This window comes from Lissotriton helveticus, chromosome 10 (genome assembly GCF_964261635.1).
Source record: "Lissotriton helveticus chromosome 10, aLisHel1.1, whole genome shotgun sequence".
Lineage (NCBI taxonomy): Eukaryota > Metazoa > Chordata > Amphibia > Caudata > Salamandridae > Lissotriton > Lissotriton helveticus.
The window spans coordinates 98,190,689-98,206,802 of NC_136071.1; the positions used below are offsets into that span (position 1 = coordinate 98,190,689).

General features: G+C 48.0%; 1 protein-coding gene across 1 annotated transcript in view; it reads left to right on the plus strand.

Moving 5' to 3' along the window:
- Positions 1-13,485, plus strand: part of ZNF598 (zinc finger protein 598, E3 ubiquitin ligase) — a 187,735-nt gene extending 174,250 nt beyond the window's left edge. The window contains exons 11-12 of the mRNA XM_078664856.1: positions 10,678-10,822; positions 12,469-13,485. Coding sequence (XP_078520982.1) covers positions 10,678-10,822; positions 12,469-12,819 — 496 coding nt within the window. The 3' untranslated portion in view covers positions 12,820-13,485. The remainder of the gene's footprint in view (positions 1-10,677; positions 10,823-12,468) is intronic.
- Positions 13,486-16,114: the final 2,629 nt, after the last annotated feature.

Here is a 16,114-nt window from a genome sequence, read left to right on the forward strand (position 1 = left end):
TGAGTACACTGTTTGCAACCCCCTGCAGAATATTTCTGCCTTTCTGCCAGTACTACTGGTACGATCCACCAGTGCACAGACACACATGCCAATTATTCTCGGTCACCAACAGTGAATATAGCAGATATTATACTTTCACTTAATGTAATGGTTTGAAATGCAGTAGTAAAAGTTCCAAGCTACCCAAATCATCTAGCAAAACACCAGGAAAAGTATTGTCATCTAGACACAGCCAAACTCAACCTACCGTCATGGCCTTTGTAGACACAATGTGGTAATTTGCTTTTACCTAAAGAATGTAAGAGATCAAAAGAGGCTAGAAAACTAACCATGCGTGAGCTCTGTGCAATGGGTAGGACACCTTTTGAAATAGGGGGTTAAATGTCAACAAATCTAGGGGAAATTGATAAACAAACTTTTATTGGTAGATATCTAATGCATTTGCTAAACTATTAACTGCTATATGTCAGAGTGCCCCTATAAACCATAGTTGTATACATTAGGGAAACTATTCAGAAAAAATGTTTTACTACCCAGTTGATCCTTTTTAGAAGGAACATAGAGAATATATCCACAGCAGTCACTTCCACCCCCAATTGATGGAAAAATCATTTGTCCCAATTCTTAAAGTCAGCTGTAGAAGTTCAAGTGTGCCTTATCCCCGTCCCGCCACTCCGACTCTCTGGAGGAGTTGAGCAGTTGGAATGCCAAGGTTCTGACTCCAATCCTGTTTCGAGGCTTATTTGGGCACTCCTTGAGTTCCCTCAGCTGTCGTCAACCCCACAGCTGAAAGAGGCCTTTAATAAGGCCATAGTGCAACTGTTGAGGGCAGTGTCAGTTCGCTCTGGATTGCTTTTCTCCTCCAGGTAACTGAAGGGGCCCGGTTGGACTTGCACCAGCTGGTCCAACCCTGGCGAAGTCTGACCCGATTTGGACTCCGCTCCCTGCTAGCCCAGGCACCTGCCTCTACTTGTGCGTCCGTGATCGTGTTGGTCTGACTGTCATGGGGGCAGCACCGACTCCACAGGCACTTGCACCGTATATACCCAGTACCAATCTAGAGCTGCATGGGCAGGCTTATGTCTCACTATAAGATTACCATAGAACATCTCCTCTGTTTTGGAAAATCCCAAGCCTTTCCTTTGACACCAGCTTGATCATTCAGATTAGATTCTGACACTGTTGAAGGGTTTAAAAATATCGGGTATGACAAGAAGCAGACAATTTGCTCCCTCCTCATTATGCTGATTCTGGCATGCAGCTGGATATGCAGCATGCCAGTGGCCTGGGTACTTCACCGGACACAGTTGGGCTTCCATCGGGCACCTACACTAAAATATAGTGCCTTTTTTGCAGTAGTAGCCTGAAGAGCAGCAGAATTGTTGGACCTTCAGCTAAGGCAGAGTTACAGACCTAAATCTTGCAGTCTGAGCCTGCTGCCTAGGATGCTTTACTGTCTGTTCACCACTCCCTAACCGAAACCTTGATGGCCACTTGTCTAAGCCATGCTCAACTTCAGCACCACAGGCTCGCCCCACATTTTTTGTGCAGACTTTAGCAGGTCACTACTCCATCCTTGTGCAGAAAGTTCAGTCACTCTCGCACTAACAGCTTTTCTCACAGCAATCACATCCCTACATTGAGTGATTGAACTACAGGCTTTACCCATTCGAGCACCATACCTTGAATTTCACAAGGATAATGTGGTGATGCAAACCAACTCATGCTTTTCCCAAGGTGTTTTAAAAAAACTTTTTTGTGTAGACCACTCTATCAATCCTCCCATGTATTTTCAACAACCAGAGAAGCAGCTGAAAAAGCATTCCACCCACTAGATGTTAAGGCAGTTGTGTTATACATACAGAAGACATTAACCACATGAAATATTTCTATGCTGTGCTGCAGATCCTTCTTTCCCATTGTTCATGACAAGCTCAGCTCGTCATGAGCACACAAGCAGTGTACTGCATGACGAGCTGAGCTCGTCATGAGCATGAAAAGGGTTAAGAAAGACACATCAACTCTGTGTTGCACAGGCAAAAAGATTGTCAATCTGCAAGGGAGATGTTTCAAATGGATAGTCCAAGCAATAAAACTGTGCTACTCCCTAGCAGAAAGAACATTCGGAGGGAAGCCTAAGGGCACATTTTACAAGGAAAAAAGAAGCCACACTAACATGCTCTGCCAATGCCCTATTGCACTACATGTGTATGGCAGCAACTTTGGGCATTAGTACACATTTTACCAAACAGTAGTGTGTGGGTGTACACTCCAGAAGGGAGACCTTCGTGGGATAGCAGATGTTAAAACCTTTGTTTCCAACAAACCATACTTCACCCCCTTTCTTCAACAACAGTACACACTGCTATATAATTGTTGTGCAATACATATCTAGAGGCGATTCACGTGATCTTTACACCTTCCCATGAACAAAGGAGTTAATTGGGGGAGAAGATCCTAATCTTGTTAATAAATGTAAATAACCCAGAGCATACTACAGGGAAACATAAAAAAAACAGGACATTTAAGATTCTGAAGATGGTGACAATGTGCTATGGCATTGTCGGCTTGTGCCTAACATCTTGTTTGTCTTTTGCTTTCTCGCCCTAAGTGCGCTGGGTATGCCAAGACGTGGGTCCCGGGATTACTGTGCCACTGGCTTGGCAGCTCAGTCTGGATTGTTTCCATGAGGCACAGGATCAAGACTGATTTGCATATGGCTGTGTCTAATCTGGAGTGGCATAGTGAGCAAAAGAACGAAGGATTTAACCCAGATCTATTGACTGGGGGAGTGTTTGATTTGCTCTGCATTCCGTCCATCATCTGTGTGTCTTTTGCATTCAAGTGCACTGGGTATGCCCAGACTTGGGCCCCAGACTTACTGTGCCACTGGATTCAAGCTAGCCTGGCTGATGAGGGGTGATGCCCTGAAACCGGTCCCAGTATGCCTGTTCCCGTCCAGGGAGGACCTGGCTTGGCAGTTTGGTCTGGACTTTTCCCTTGAGTCACGGGGTCAAGACTGATTTGCATATGGCTGGGTCTAAACTGGGATGACATAGTGAGCAAAAGAACGATGGATTTAACCCAGGTCTATTGACTGGGGGAGAATGTTTGATTTGCTCTGCATTCCGTCCATCATCTGTGTGTCTTTTAACATCTTAGTGAGTCATAACAACTCTTCCTAAGATCGATGCCCACAGGAAAACTGGTATAGAAGTTGTCCAGATGATTCAACCACCATATGGCAAAATAATGCACAGCTTGTTAATATAGAGTAACAAAACTATTGTTACAGATGAGTAACCCATTTCTTGCATCAGTGGGCAAGGCAGTTACCTAAAATATCAAGTACCATAAGCATTGATTAAAACCCTTGTAGAGTGAATTCTAACATAATTCATAAGGTTTAGAGGACAGTGTAATCAGCTTACGTTTCAGTAATAAAAGCCATGCACTCAAACTGAAGAGATAAAGCTCCCTACCCTTTGTTATCCAGGGGTGAACTGTGGCATCCTGCCCACAGTGTTTACAGTAACAGAAGTCATACAGACCCTAGAAGTCAAGAGCTACGTGCCTTACAAAGACTTACCCTAACAGAATTATACACGCACATATGTACGAGGTCACTGCGTATAAGATTTACAGTACCTTAGATGAGCAAGTACATTTGTAAGAATGTGACTAACACCAGTTATATAGGCCCAGGAGTAGCCATGACCAGGACGTAAAATGGAGTGTCCAGGCTTTCGGGGCTATTCTCACGCTTGCCATGCCTGGAGAGACAAGTTCCTTTTCAGCTGCAGAATTTATAACCGCATTTTACTTTCCAGGTGAGATGACTTTGTTGGCAGTACAAATAATATATTTGCATTGGAGAGAAGATGAAGTGGTACGCTTCCAAGTCTTACTATAGTTTCAGTTGATTGTCATGCTGACTGTAGGCATTTCTTAATTTGAGCCAGTGGTTTCCGATGCTCAGCACTGGCACTTAATTGCCATTACCGGCGCTTATGGCAGTCTGCCACATGGTGGCGGTGTTGGTCTAATTTACAGTTGAACACAACTACACTTGTTTATTAATTCAGTGTACATTTAAAAGGGCTAATACTAGTCACCCAAGCTTATTTTATAGCTTTGGGGGTGTCGAACAGTCTGCATTGTTAGTCACACATGTAGGAGTGTGATGGTTAGTAGTTGTGTTGGAACTCTTATTGGCAGGGGCGAGTAGTGCAAGTTGCATGGGCTCCTGATGAGGGCCCCAACAAATTAAGCACTGTCTGTAGGTAAGTGTTTATTGTCTCAAAATCTTAGAGTACCATAAGTATTGTGGGCGAGATGGTACTTGTAAACAAATTCCAAGTAAGTATAGCGAAAGTGTCGCGTTGTTTTGGGATATCATGATGGATCATGGTCGAAGTAATGGCTTTGGAGGTTTCGGTGGATATGGGGATACACAGTTCAGACTTGGAATTTTTTTTAATGGGTAGAGTGACGGGTAACTCCCACATCTGAAAGAGACACGTAAGTGATAGATTCCTTACCTTAGAATATCCCCAGGCGTCAGACTGGATCCAGAAAATTTTGCGTAGCAATACCTCTGCGCGCCGGCAGGCGTCGTCCGCGTCTGTCGTCGGCGTCGTTAGCGCCGGAATGATGTCGTCGGAGTACTTAGACGCCGCCCTCGCGCGCTGACGTCAGTTCTTCTTTTTTCCGTGCCAGCTAGCGCAGATCCGGAGAAGCTCTACCCCGTAGTAATTTTTTGACTCAACTTTTTGATCTTTTTGATCTTTTCTCTACTCGAGTCTCCGACTCCTACGGTGCCGGTAGGGATGCCCAGGTTCAAACCCTGTTCCTAGTGCAGCCGACCGATGTCGGTTACCGACCCCCATTGCCGGTGTCTTCAGTGTCTAGGCCTCGACCACTACGACCGCACCTGCTCCGACTGCCGGGCCCTGACGTCCAAGGCTAGGCGGGAGCGGTCCCGCAAGCGACTGGAGCTCCAGCAGTCGGCCCGGTGCCGCTCCAGGTCCCGGTCCCACAGGAGGTCGAGGGACCGGTCGCGGGGTCGGAACCCTCGTAGCTCCGAGAGTCGGCATCGGTCTTCAGGATCGTCAGGTAAGAGGCATGAGAGGTCGGAGAGACGTCATCGTTCTTCCGACGCTCGCGCGACGCGGCTGGTGGCTCGGGTGACACCACCCACGCGGCTCCGACGGAGTCGCGGACGTCGCCACTTGCCCCACTCCTTCCGGTCCCTGGGCACGGTGCGACGCCAGAGGAGGTAGAGCGGTACCTCATGGCCATGAGGTCCCTCCCTCCTCTGCCGGGTTCTGTGGTGCCTTCGGGCCCAACGGTCCCTGCTGGAGGGCCTAGCGGGTCGGGTGCTTCGGCTCCGATGCCGTCGGGTGCTCTGACCCCGGCGCCGTCGGCGACTTCGGTCCCGGCGCCGCAGGCCCTTGCTGGGTCCGGTTCCGGATCCGGGTCGTCGCCGGTCGACCTCACCGGCGCCGGCTCTGCGGGTGTCGCGACCGGCGCCGCTTACGGGCGCTGTCCCCAATCCTGCCCTCGATTCGGTTCCGGCGCCGCTCTCGACATCGTATGGAGAGTTTTATTTCCACGAACCGGACCCATCTGTTGACCCTGAACTACAGGAGATGGGTGACGAGGGTGATTGGGAGGGGTCTGTGGACCCTCTGGCATAGGAGTGCCAGTCTCAACAGGACTGGAAATATGAGCTTGGGGAGGCCAGTGGAGTTGACACTTCGCCAGACACTGGATTTGTCTCCCCTCCCACTGTGGGTACGGAGAAGGGAGCTGCCTACAGTGTAGTGTTGACGCAGGCGGCCAAGGCCTTGGGCTGACGCTCCCCGTCGCGGCCGTGAGGACTAACCTCCTGACTGAGGTCCTTAAACCGCAGGCAAGCTCCACTGAGCCTCTGCTGCCGTTTAATGAGGCCTTGTGTGACGTTCTTGTGGGCACTTGGTCCAAGCCCGCTACAGGTCAGCCTGTGGATAGGAACGTGGCCAGACGCTACTGCCCGGCCCTGGGGGACCCTTCCCACCCCGAGAGCCTGGTCATCCAGGCCTCCACTTCCCAGACCGCATTCCCGTCGGCTCTGCCCGATTGGGAATCCAAGAGGTACGAGCAATTCGGAAAGAAAGTGTTCTCGTCCCTGAGATTGGGACTGCGGTCAGTCAATACCGCATGCCTCTTGGGCTGCTACACCCACACCCTGTGGGACACGGTCGCGGACGTGCTGCAACAATGTCCGGAGGAGGCCCGGGCTAAACTCGCCCAAGCCATTGCGGAGGGTCGAGATGCAGCGCGCTATTCCATCCGGTGTGGGCTGGATACCATGGACTCACTGGGCAGAGCGATGGCAACGACTGTGGCGGTTCGACGCCACGCCTGGTTGAGGTCCGCCAACTTTTCGGCCGATGTCCAGGCCACACTTCTGGACATGCCGTTTGATGGCCGTCGCCTCTTTGGCGACAAAGTTGACCATGCGCTTGAGCGTTTTAAGGACTCCAGGGCTACGGCCAAGTCCTCGGGCCTCTCGGCCCCACGCCAGCAAACGGGTGCCTTTCGCTCCGTTCGTGGCCACGGAAGGGGCGCTCCCACACGTGCTGCCAGCCACGCACCGCAGAATGCTCCACAGCGCGGTGGCGGCCGTGGAAACCGCCGTGGCGGCGGTCGGGGACAACGGCGAGGCCAGTCCACACCTTCCCATGCAGCACCCGCCTCAAAACCCTCCTAGTTCGTGCTTTCAGATCCATGTGACGCCAGTGGGGCAGGGTTCGCCATCACCTCTTCCACTGGCGCACTGTCACGTCGGACAGGTGGGTGCTGCAAATTGTACGAAGGGGCTACTCCCTCCCTTTCGAGGCAACCCCTCCAGCCATGCCACCGCAATTCCGCCGCGTGTCGGGGATCACTTGCAACTTCTGCAAGAGGAAGTCACGGCCCTCTTGGCCAAGGGGGCCATCGAGCGCGTTCCTGGGCCAGAAGTAGGGTGTGGTTGTTACTCTCACTACTTTCTGGTACCCAAGAAGGGCAAAGGGAGCCTACGCCCTATCTTGGACCTACGGAACATCAACGGCTTCCTTTGGAAGGAGAAGTTCAAGATGCTGACTTTGGCTCAGGTCTTAGCTGCCCTGGACCCCGGAGACTGAGTAGTAGCGTTGGACTTGCAGGACGCTTATTTTCACATCCCCGTCCTGCCGGCCCACCGCCGTTACCTGCGGTTCACGGTAGGCCACGAGCACTTTCAGTTTACCGTGCTCCCCTTCGGCCTTACCAGCGCCCCACGGGTGTTAACGAAAGTGATGGCGGTTGTCGCAGCTCATCTGCGCAGGTTAGGGGTGTCAATCTTCCCCAACCTCGACGACTGGTTGTTGAAGGCGGGCTCGCCCCAGAAATTCGTCAGCCACCTCCAGACTACGGCCGTTCTCCTGCACCTGCTGGGGTTCTTCATCAATGTGCCGAAGTCACACCTGTGTCCCTCTCAGAAGCTCCTCTTCATTGGAGCGGTTCTAGACTCGGCGCAGTTTCGGGTTTATCCTCCCGAACAGCGAGTTTGGGATATTCAGGCTCTGATTCCGATCTTTCAGCCTTTATCCCGAGTCTCGGTCAGGTTGACGATGCGGCTTCTGGGGCTGATGGCCTCCTGCATCCTTCTGGTGCATCACGCCCGGTGACGGATGCGGGCTCCGCAGTGGGACCTGAAGTTTCAGTGGGCCCAGCATCAGGGCAACTTGTCCGACCATGTCTTGATCTCGGAGGGCACTGCAAGACAGTTGCAGTGGTGGCTCACGGACCGCAATTGGGTCAGTGGCAGATCCCTCTCCCTACCCCAACCGGAGCACGTAGTTGGGACGGACGAGTCCCTCCAGGGCTGGAGGGGCCACATGGGAGAGGCGGAGATCAGAGGCCTCTGGTCTCCGGCGGAGCCCCAGCTCCACATCAACCTTCTGGAGCTGCGGGCGAGCCGACTTGCACTGAAGGCATTCCTCCCCTCTGTCAGGGGGAGTGTAGTGCAGGTGTTCACGGACAACACCACCGCCATGTGGTACTGCAACAAACAGGGCAGGGTGGGGTCGTGGACCCTATGCCAGGAGGCTCTGCGCCTCTGGCAGTGGCTGGAACATCAGGGCGTGACCCTGGTGGTTCAACACCTGGCAGGTTCTCTGTACGCCAGGGCGGACGAACTCAGCCGTCAGTGCATGATGGATGATGGATCACGAATGGCGTCTGAACTCGGAAGTGGCGCAAGGTCTCTTTCAGCAGTGAGTTAGATCTATTCGCCACAGAAGAGAACGCGCAATGTCATCAGTTCTGCGCATTGGAATTTCCAAGGCGGCACTTGCTCGGAGACGCTTTTCGTCGCGAGTGGATTTGCGGTCTATTGTACGCCTTTCCGCCTATACCACTTCTGCCCAGAGTGCTGAAGAAGATCAGGCGCGACCGGCCCAGGTTATCCTTGTGGCTCCGGACTGGGCACGAAGATATTGGTATCCAAAGCTACTCAGCATGTCTGTCGATCCCCTGATTCGTCTGCCTCTTCAGGAGGACCTTCTGTCGCAGCAGCAGGGGACGGTCCTCCACCCGAACCTGTCTAGTCTCCACCTACAAGCTTGGAGATTGAGCGACGCCAGTTGAGGCCATTTGACTTGCCTCATGAAGTCTGTAATGTCATTCTGGCAGCCAGGCATCCCTCCACAAAGTCGATATACGCCTGCAGGTGGAACAGATTTGTGGCATGGTGCACAGCAAGGGCTGTGGATCCACTCTCTGCCCCCCTTTCTGAGGTTCTCCTCTTCCTTCTTTCTCTTGCCCAGCAGGGCTCTGCTCTGGACTCTATCAAGGGCTACCTTTCTGCCCTTTCCGCCTTCTTAAGGCTACCTGATCAGCCATCCTTGTTCAAGTCCCCAATTGTAAATAGGTTTTGGAAGGGCATCACACACATGTTTCCTCCTGTTCCTTTCGTGATGCCCCAGTGGGACTTGAACCTTGTACTTACTTATCTAATGTGTGCTCCCTTTGAGCCGCTCCATAACTGTCCTCTCCGTCTTCTTACTTTGAAGACTGCTTTCCTGGTTGCCATCACCTCTGCCAGGAGAGTGAGTGAGCTCCAGGCTCTTTCTTCCACACCTCCTTTCCTCGTTGTCCATCCGGACAAGGTTGTGTTGCAGACAAGACCCTCTTTCCTGCCCAAGGTAGTCACAGCCTTCCACATCGGGCAGTCCATCACCATGCCCACCTTCTTTCCGCCTCCGCATCCCTCGAAAGAGGAAGAGAGGCTCCACCGTCTTGACCCAAAACGTGCGCTCTCTTACTATCTTGATCGCACACGCCAGTTCCGGGTGGATGACCAACTCTTTGTTGGATACGTGGGCGCTAAGAAGGGACGGGCGGTGCACAAGCAGACCATCTCTCGGTGGATCATCTTGTGCATCCAGGCGTGTTACTCCTTGGCTAAGAAGGAACCTCCTGTTGGGCTGAGGGCTCATTCCACTCGGTCCACGGCGACTATGACTGCCCTGGGCCGAGGAGTGCCCTTGCAGGACATTTGTCAGGCAGCTACGTGGGCCTCGCTGCACACGTTTGCAAGACACTACCGCCTGGACAGCCAAGTCCGGAGGAATGGCTTCTTTGGCCGTTCCGTCCTCCAGGACTTTCTGGTGTGATTATTGGTTCGCAGACCCACTACCGGGGTTAGTATTGCTGGGGTACCTATTCTAAGGTGAGGAATCTATCAGTAACGTGTCTCTTTCAGATGCACAAGTTACTACTTGTGTAACGATATATCTGTAAGAGGCATTAGTTAGTGATGGATTCCTTACCGACCCACCCATCCTCCCCGTTCTGTGAACCGATATCTAGGTTTAAGGTCATCCCCTTTCAGGGCCCTAGTTTCATGGCACCAGTGTTGGTTCTATCATGGCTCTGCGTATCTGGCGCATAAAAGCTGTGTATCAGAACTGACGTCAGCGCGCGAGGGCGGTGTCTAAGTACTCCGACGACGTAATTCTGGCGCTAATGATGACGGACGCGGAGCCGCGACGACGCCTGCCGGCGCGCAGGGGTATTGCTACGCAAAATTTTCCGGATCCAGTCTGACGCCTGGGGATATTCTAAGGTAAGGAATCTATCACTAACTAATGTCTCTTACAGATATATTGCAACACAAGTAGTAACTTGTGCATTTGAACAAGACTAGAGATTTTTAAAAAAGAGCACCATAGCACACACATTTCAGTGACTATAATCCAAATGCAATTGTAATTATTGATGTCTTGAGAAGTGCTCCTGCAATAAACAAGATTTTCGTAAGAAATTTGTTGAGACTTCAATCAACAACTGGGAATTTGCTTGGAAACCAAGACAATTTTTTTGATTATAGTAAATGAAACGTGTGTGCTTCGGTGCTCTTTTTGTGATTTACTGTATTACACTGTACTGATGTGCTGTGTAGTAGATTCACCCTTAAGGTGGCTGGGTGTTGGGTGCCATGAAAGCACCACAAGACTGGATATCCTTTATAATGTGTTTTTCTCGCTAACTAATGAAAACTAGGGGTAGATGTGCAGACATTCGAGCATAGCCTCCGTAATCCAGTTGTGTTGCAAGACTTGAGATCCGCTCCAATCAATAAAATGTATTTTCTTTATTACATTTCAGGCCGCTCTTTACTACAGGATCTTATCTTGTTCCTGATCATTTCCAGCAGAGGAACATTCAACTGATTCAATTAATTAAGGAGTACCTTCAGAGCGATGAGTCTAAATTCAATGAGTTCAAAACACACTCTGGAAAGTTCAGACAGGTAGGTCAGTTGATGCAGAAGCTGTGGCAGATATGCTAATGTGATGTGTGATCCACATTTGTATACTGAAAGCACACTTGTTGTATGTCTGTGTTTTACGCTTTTGCACGTATATTTGTGGTGTGAGATCCTTGTTTGTGTGGGTGTGTGGACCGGATGTAAAAGGTGTGGTGTAAGGTGCATGTTGTAGTTAGTTTTAATAATGTGCCTTGTGTGGTGCATTGCTTGTGAGTGTTTTTTACAAAACCCTTTTAAAATTTGCTGTCTTGGGTGCAATATTTTATTCTCAAATGCATGGTGTAATAAGCTTAACTAAACACCCTAGTAGCCATTGTATATGTTAATCCAGTGCCTGGTGTTCACTTAAGCATTAGCCGGTGAATAGCTCTGTGAAAATAAGGACTGCTGTAATCTTTAAAAGCCAATTTCATCACCCCACAATTTAGAAACTATGTTGACTAAAAGTTTGTTATATTAAGTGTTTATCACTCTTTAACGCAAAATAAGCAGTCTTTGTGATTCTTTGTGCCACGAAAAAATGTTTAACATGTTTCACAGAAGTTATATTTTTAATGATTTGTCTTTAGACTATTTGTGTTACCTGAATATAAATGTTCTACTTAAATTGATTACTAAACCTATTCAATTATTGCTTTGAGAATTAAAATATTTTTTCTGTACCATACATTTATATATAGCTCTATGATGAAATGTTTCTTCCTTTTTGCCTCTGCAATATCATGGTTGCTTTTTTTGTCTATTGCTGTTAGTACTGATATTTGTTATTTATCTATAATGGTTGCTGCACCAGCAGATAGGTGCCACGGTAATCATAGAGCAGGTTGCTCGTACAATAGGTGGTCACTACAGCATAATGCAAAGAATTTCAAAAACTTATATCAGTAGTGCCAAGAAGCTAACGTAGATGGGGAATTCTTTTTAAAAGAAGGTTTCTATATGTTAGGGGTTTAGCCAGTTAGGCATATATCTGGAAACATTATGACACACTGAGGCAAAGATTGCAGTTTCATTACAAACAGGGTTGATATATTGTTCAATTTGGAAAGGTTTTAGTTTGTTTTTTCTAAGGATGGTTTCCTAATCTTTTTTTAAAAAAAACTAGAAAATAGTATTTTGACGTTCAGTATTTTGTACCTTTACAAGACATAAACCTCCAAACTCCTAGCACCGTAGTTAGTTGTTGAATATGGGGCAGGGTTTAAGGATGAATATGTCCGGGTAACTAGTCACTGTACAGACACGCTTTTTGATTTGTGCCTGTCCCGACTACTGCATCCTGTAAGATATTAACAATTGGATCTGCTTGCGGAAGCATAAAGGACTGAAGGACAGGGATATAGAATTCTAGATAAGTAATCACATTTTAATTAAGAATACGTGAGGGGGGATGTGTTATCCTGTAGAATTTGGCTGATTGCAATACCATTGTCTGTATACAAGGAACATGCCAGTACAACTACCAGCCGGTTTGTTATTTAGAGCTTAAAAGTTAATGTTTTTGCCCTCAGGCAGATAGCAAAGGTTTAAATGAGTTTTTACTCTGTACAAATTGATGTTCAGAAGAATTGCAACTGTGGGAGAACTAACTCGAGCAAACTCTTTTTCTTTTTTTCTTCTTATGTTAGGGTCTGATTGATGCCCCAAAGTATTACAAGTGCTGCCGTGAACTATTAGGAGACAATTTCATGAGAATCTTTAATGAGTTGTTGGTTCTCCTTCCTGATAATGGCAAGCAACAAGAGCTGCTCTCTGCCCACCATGACTTTCTCATCGAAGAAAAGCAAGGATCCAACAAACAGAAGAAGAATAAGAAGAATGTGTGGCAGAATAATTCCAACACTTACCAACTTGACTGCTACACCTGTCCCACCTGCAAGCAAGTACTGTCCCAGCAGGACACTGCAGCGCACAAAACCCTGCACATTGAGGACGATGACTTTCCATCTTTGCAAGCAATCAGCAGGATCATCAGCTAAACACACTAGGCTGCCACCAAACTAATGTTTGCACTTGTATCCAGGCACATGCTAGCGCAGTAGGTAGAGACGCACCTATTGGTGTCTGGTGGGGAGAGGAGGAACAGTATTTGATTCTAGTAAGATGTTGAATCCAGGTGCACAGAAATGATCGATAATCAGAGGGGAGGGCACCCAAGAGGGCAGTTGCTACTTGACCCTTGAAAGATAGAGCCCCAAGCAGAGGGGGGTAAAGGTTGTCATGTGCTCAACAAGATTAAAAAAAATGCTTGTTATGCCACCATGCTTAATTAAACACTGCCTCATGGAGGCACAGGGAAGTGTTAAAGCAAGAATCAGATTTGGCAGCTAGGGATTTAAAATTATATTTCTAATTTAATAATTTGTCCACAAATATTGCACCAATAAACTGTGACCACCCCGGAAATACAGGATGGCACAGTGCAACACAAAAATGAAATTAACCTTTTTGTTGCTTAGCCTAATTCTTCCTGCACTCTGCTTGTAGTGTAAAGTATTCTGCCATTTCTTTTCTGTATAGAACATTTGATTACCATGTAATTTAATTTAAAAGAGCTGCCATTGTCCGTTCACAAGGATGGCACAGTTTAAACCAGCACAGGCTCCCCCAAAGTGTATCCAAACATTAAATCTTGCTGAGCATCACTCTTTGTCTGTTTAATGCTTTCGATTTCAATCACATGCCTGTGTTAACAAAGTGGAACATGAGCCCCTCGGAGAGTTCATCTTTCATTGATGAACGCTGCAATGAATGGTCAGTCTGAATGATATTTGCATTTTTTAGGTTAGAAAATCAAAACAACAATACCAGGTTTGTCCTCTTTGAAGGGTACAGTAAAAGCTCTAATAGACAACAAATATTGTACTCAGTCAGTAATACATCTTTATTTGGTTCAAGGGAACCATACAAGTGAACAGATAAATATTAAGTTCACAATAAAATACAGGTCACACATGCCTGTCAAGTATCACGCATCAAACGTGACGCTAACGCATTTCAGTGCGGTGTTCTGCATCACCGCACTGAAATGCATTGTCACGCATTTTAAGGCGACCGTCTCACTCTGCTTTATCAGCGCTGAAACTTTCTAAGCCGGCTGCCAGTGCGCCTGCGCCTGTAACATCTGTGCGCCGCTCTGCTGCTTTCTGCAGACTTGCCGGCCCGGGCGCTGCCACCAGCAGGCTCGGAAACAATGATGACCGTGTGCATTGTCTGCCTCAATGTATCGCTCTATTGTGCTCCGTGCTGGCTCCATTGATTTTCCCAACGCCCGTGGCTCGGCTGTCACTTTGTGAGTTATTACTCACTACCAGGCCTGAGGTCACCTGACCCCCCCCCCCTCTCCTCCCTCACCCCGTCGAGGCTGTGTTCTTTTGGGCGGGCCGCCACGTCACGTGTGAGTGAGCGGCAGTTATGTTTTCTTGGCGGCAGTTAGCGTTGGGCAGCTAACTCAGTCGCACTGTTAGTAGTGTTGTGCCCCGATTCGTTGGTGCCTTTGATCATGCAGCATGCCGAGCGAGTCCGCCGGACCTCACCCAACCGACTGTGTGCGCGGCGGCTGGCTTTCATGCCACCCGTGAGTCCCTGCATCGGGGTTCGGTGCCAGAGAAGTCGTGGCGGCTAGCCCTTAATACACTGGTGGCTTGCTCTGAGTGCGTGTCACTCATAGACAGGTATTTATCATTCTTTAGGATAATATTTTTTAAATTCATAGCGTCGTGACTGTTATCTACAGTTGAGCCTGCTCAATAAGTGCGCTGGGCGGGCTGCACATTTATTTACCATATTTAGGGGCATTAGACTTCACTAATTAATGGCGCCCAACTGACGAGCTGGGGCACGCAAGGGAGTAAAGGTGAATCTGGAAGCGGGCGGACAGCAACCAGTGAAAACATGAAAAGCCTTTTTCTGAGCACCGTCATTGAAACGGCCTGTTGCAGAAGGTACAAGGCCAAGAAAATCACAAGCAGTCCTGCCCAGGCCGGCGCGTCAGACCCCTACCACCACACTGTAGCTGCAGCCCATGGCCCCCCACCCAGACTGGCCCGGCCAAAAACACTTTCTGTGTCAGCCTTGCTGCAGTGATTAGAGAAGCACATATATCATGAGATCTGTTTCAATAACATGAAGTTAAAATCAACGTTAGTGGAGCTGAATTCTTCGTGTGCCCAGGAGTTTTCATGCAACTAATACAAATGTCAAGATAGCTCTGGTGAATGATGGAGTGCTGGGGCAAGAGCAGCTTTTATTGAGTGACAGTTTTCCCAAAAGAATATGAACCACGCTTATGCTCAAAACTCTATTTTATGAGGATTAGCTGTGAGTTACTGATTTTTATTTAGTTTGTGCCCTTCCAATTCTAGTGGTTTGCAGCAGTTTTAAGATATTCCAAAAGTTTCTTGTTGCTCAAATTGGTGTAATTTCTGATATTTATATGTTTTCCTTGTGGTTATTGCTTGATTTTGCTCCAGAGAAAGTGTCACTCATAGTCGTTGAATGCCACTCATATTTACAGTAAAATTATGAAAATGTCACACATAAGCAATCTGAAACCTTGGCAGCTATGGTCACAGTGCAAAGGCATAATATGAAATAGAGTACGTTTTACAGTATTTCATTGCAATAAAATGCCATTTGAATAAAACAAACCTGAGAAGGCTAAAACGTCTAGGTAGTCCATAAAAGGTCACATGAAGGGTCTGCCAAGTTGCTCAGAATGTCAGTCCGCAAAAGGGTCAGACAATTTTGCACTAATTTTTTACAGTTTTATATACCATAAACCTCAGAGCAATGCCATTTGAAGCTCAGACAACTTATATTTCAAATATCACAAAGAAGACCGCTTTTTTCCCTATGTGTATAGATTTTTAAGGGGTGCAAGAGAGAATCCAGTGGCCATAAACACCTACACAAATATTTCTGTAACCATTTTTACATGTGTTGCATAGCCACATGGCTATGTAATGAGTTAAGATGAGGGTCTGGGTGCGATCAGGATACATATAGGAACACATTTAGATTATATACATCTTGTATGTTATATGTATGTTCGTGGCATGTGTGCTGTAGATACACATGCTTTGCATACTGCTGCCATCTAGTGTTGGGTCCGGATGTTTAGAAGTTGTTTTTCTTCAAAGAAGTCTTTCCAGTCACAAGGTATGGTGACTCCTCCTTTCGGTGATAGTGCGCATGTGCATCGACTCCATTGGTTTTTTTTTCCGCCATCGGGTTCAGACGTGTATTGCTGCGCTCCGTTTCGAAACCGTTCTT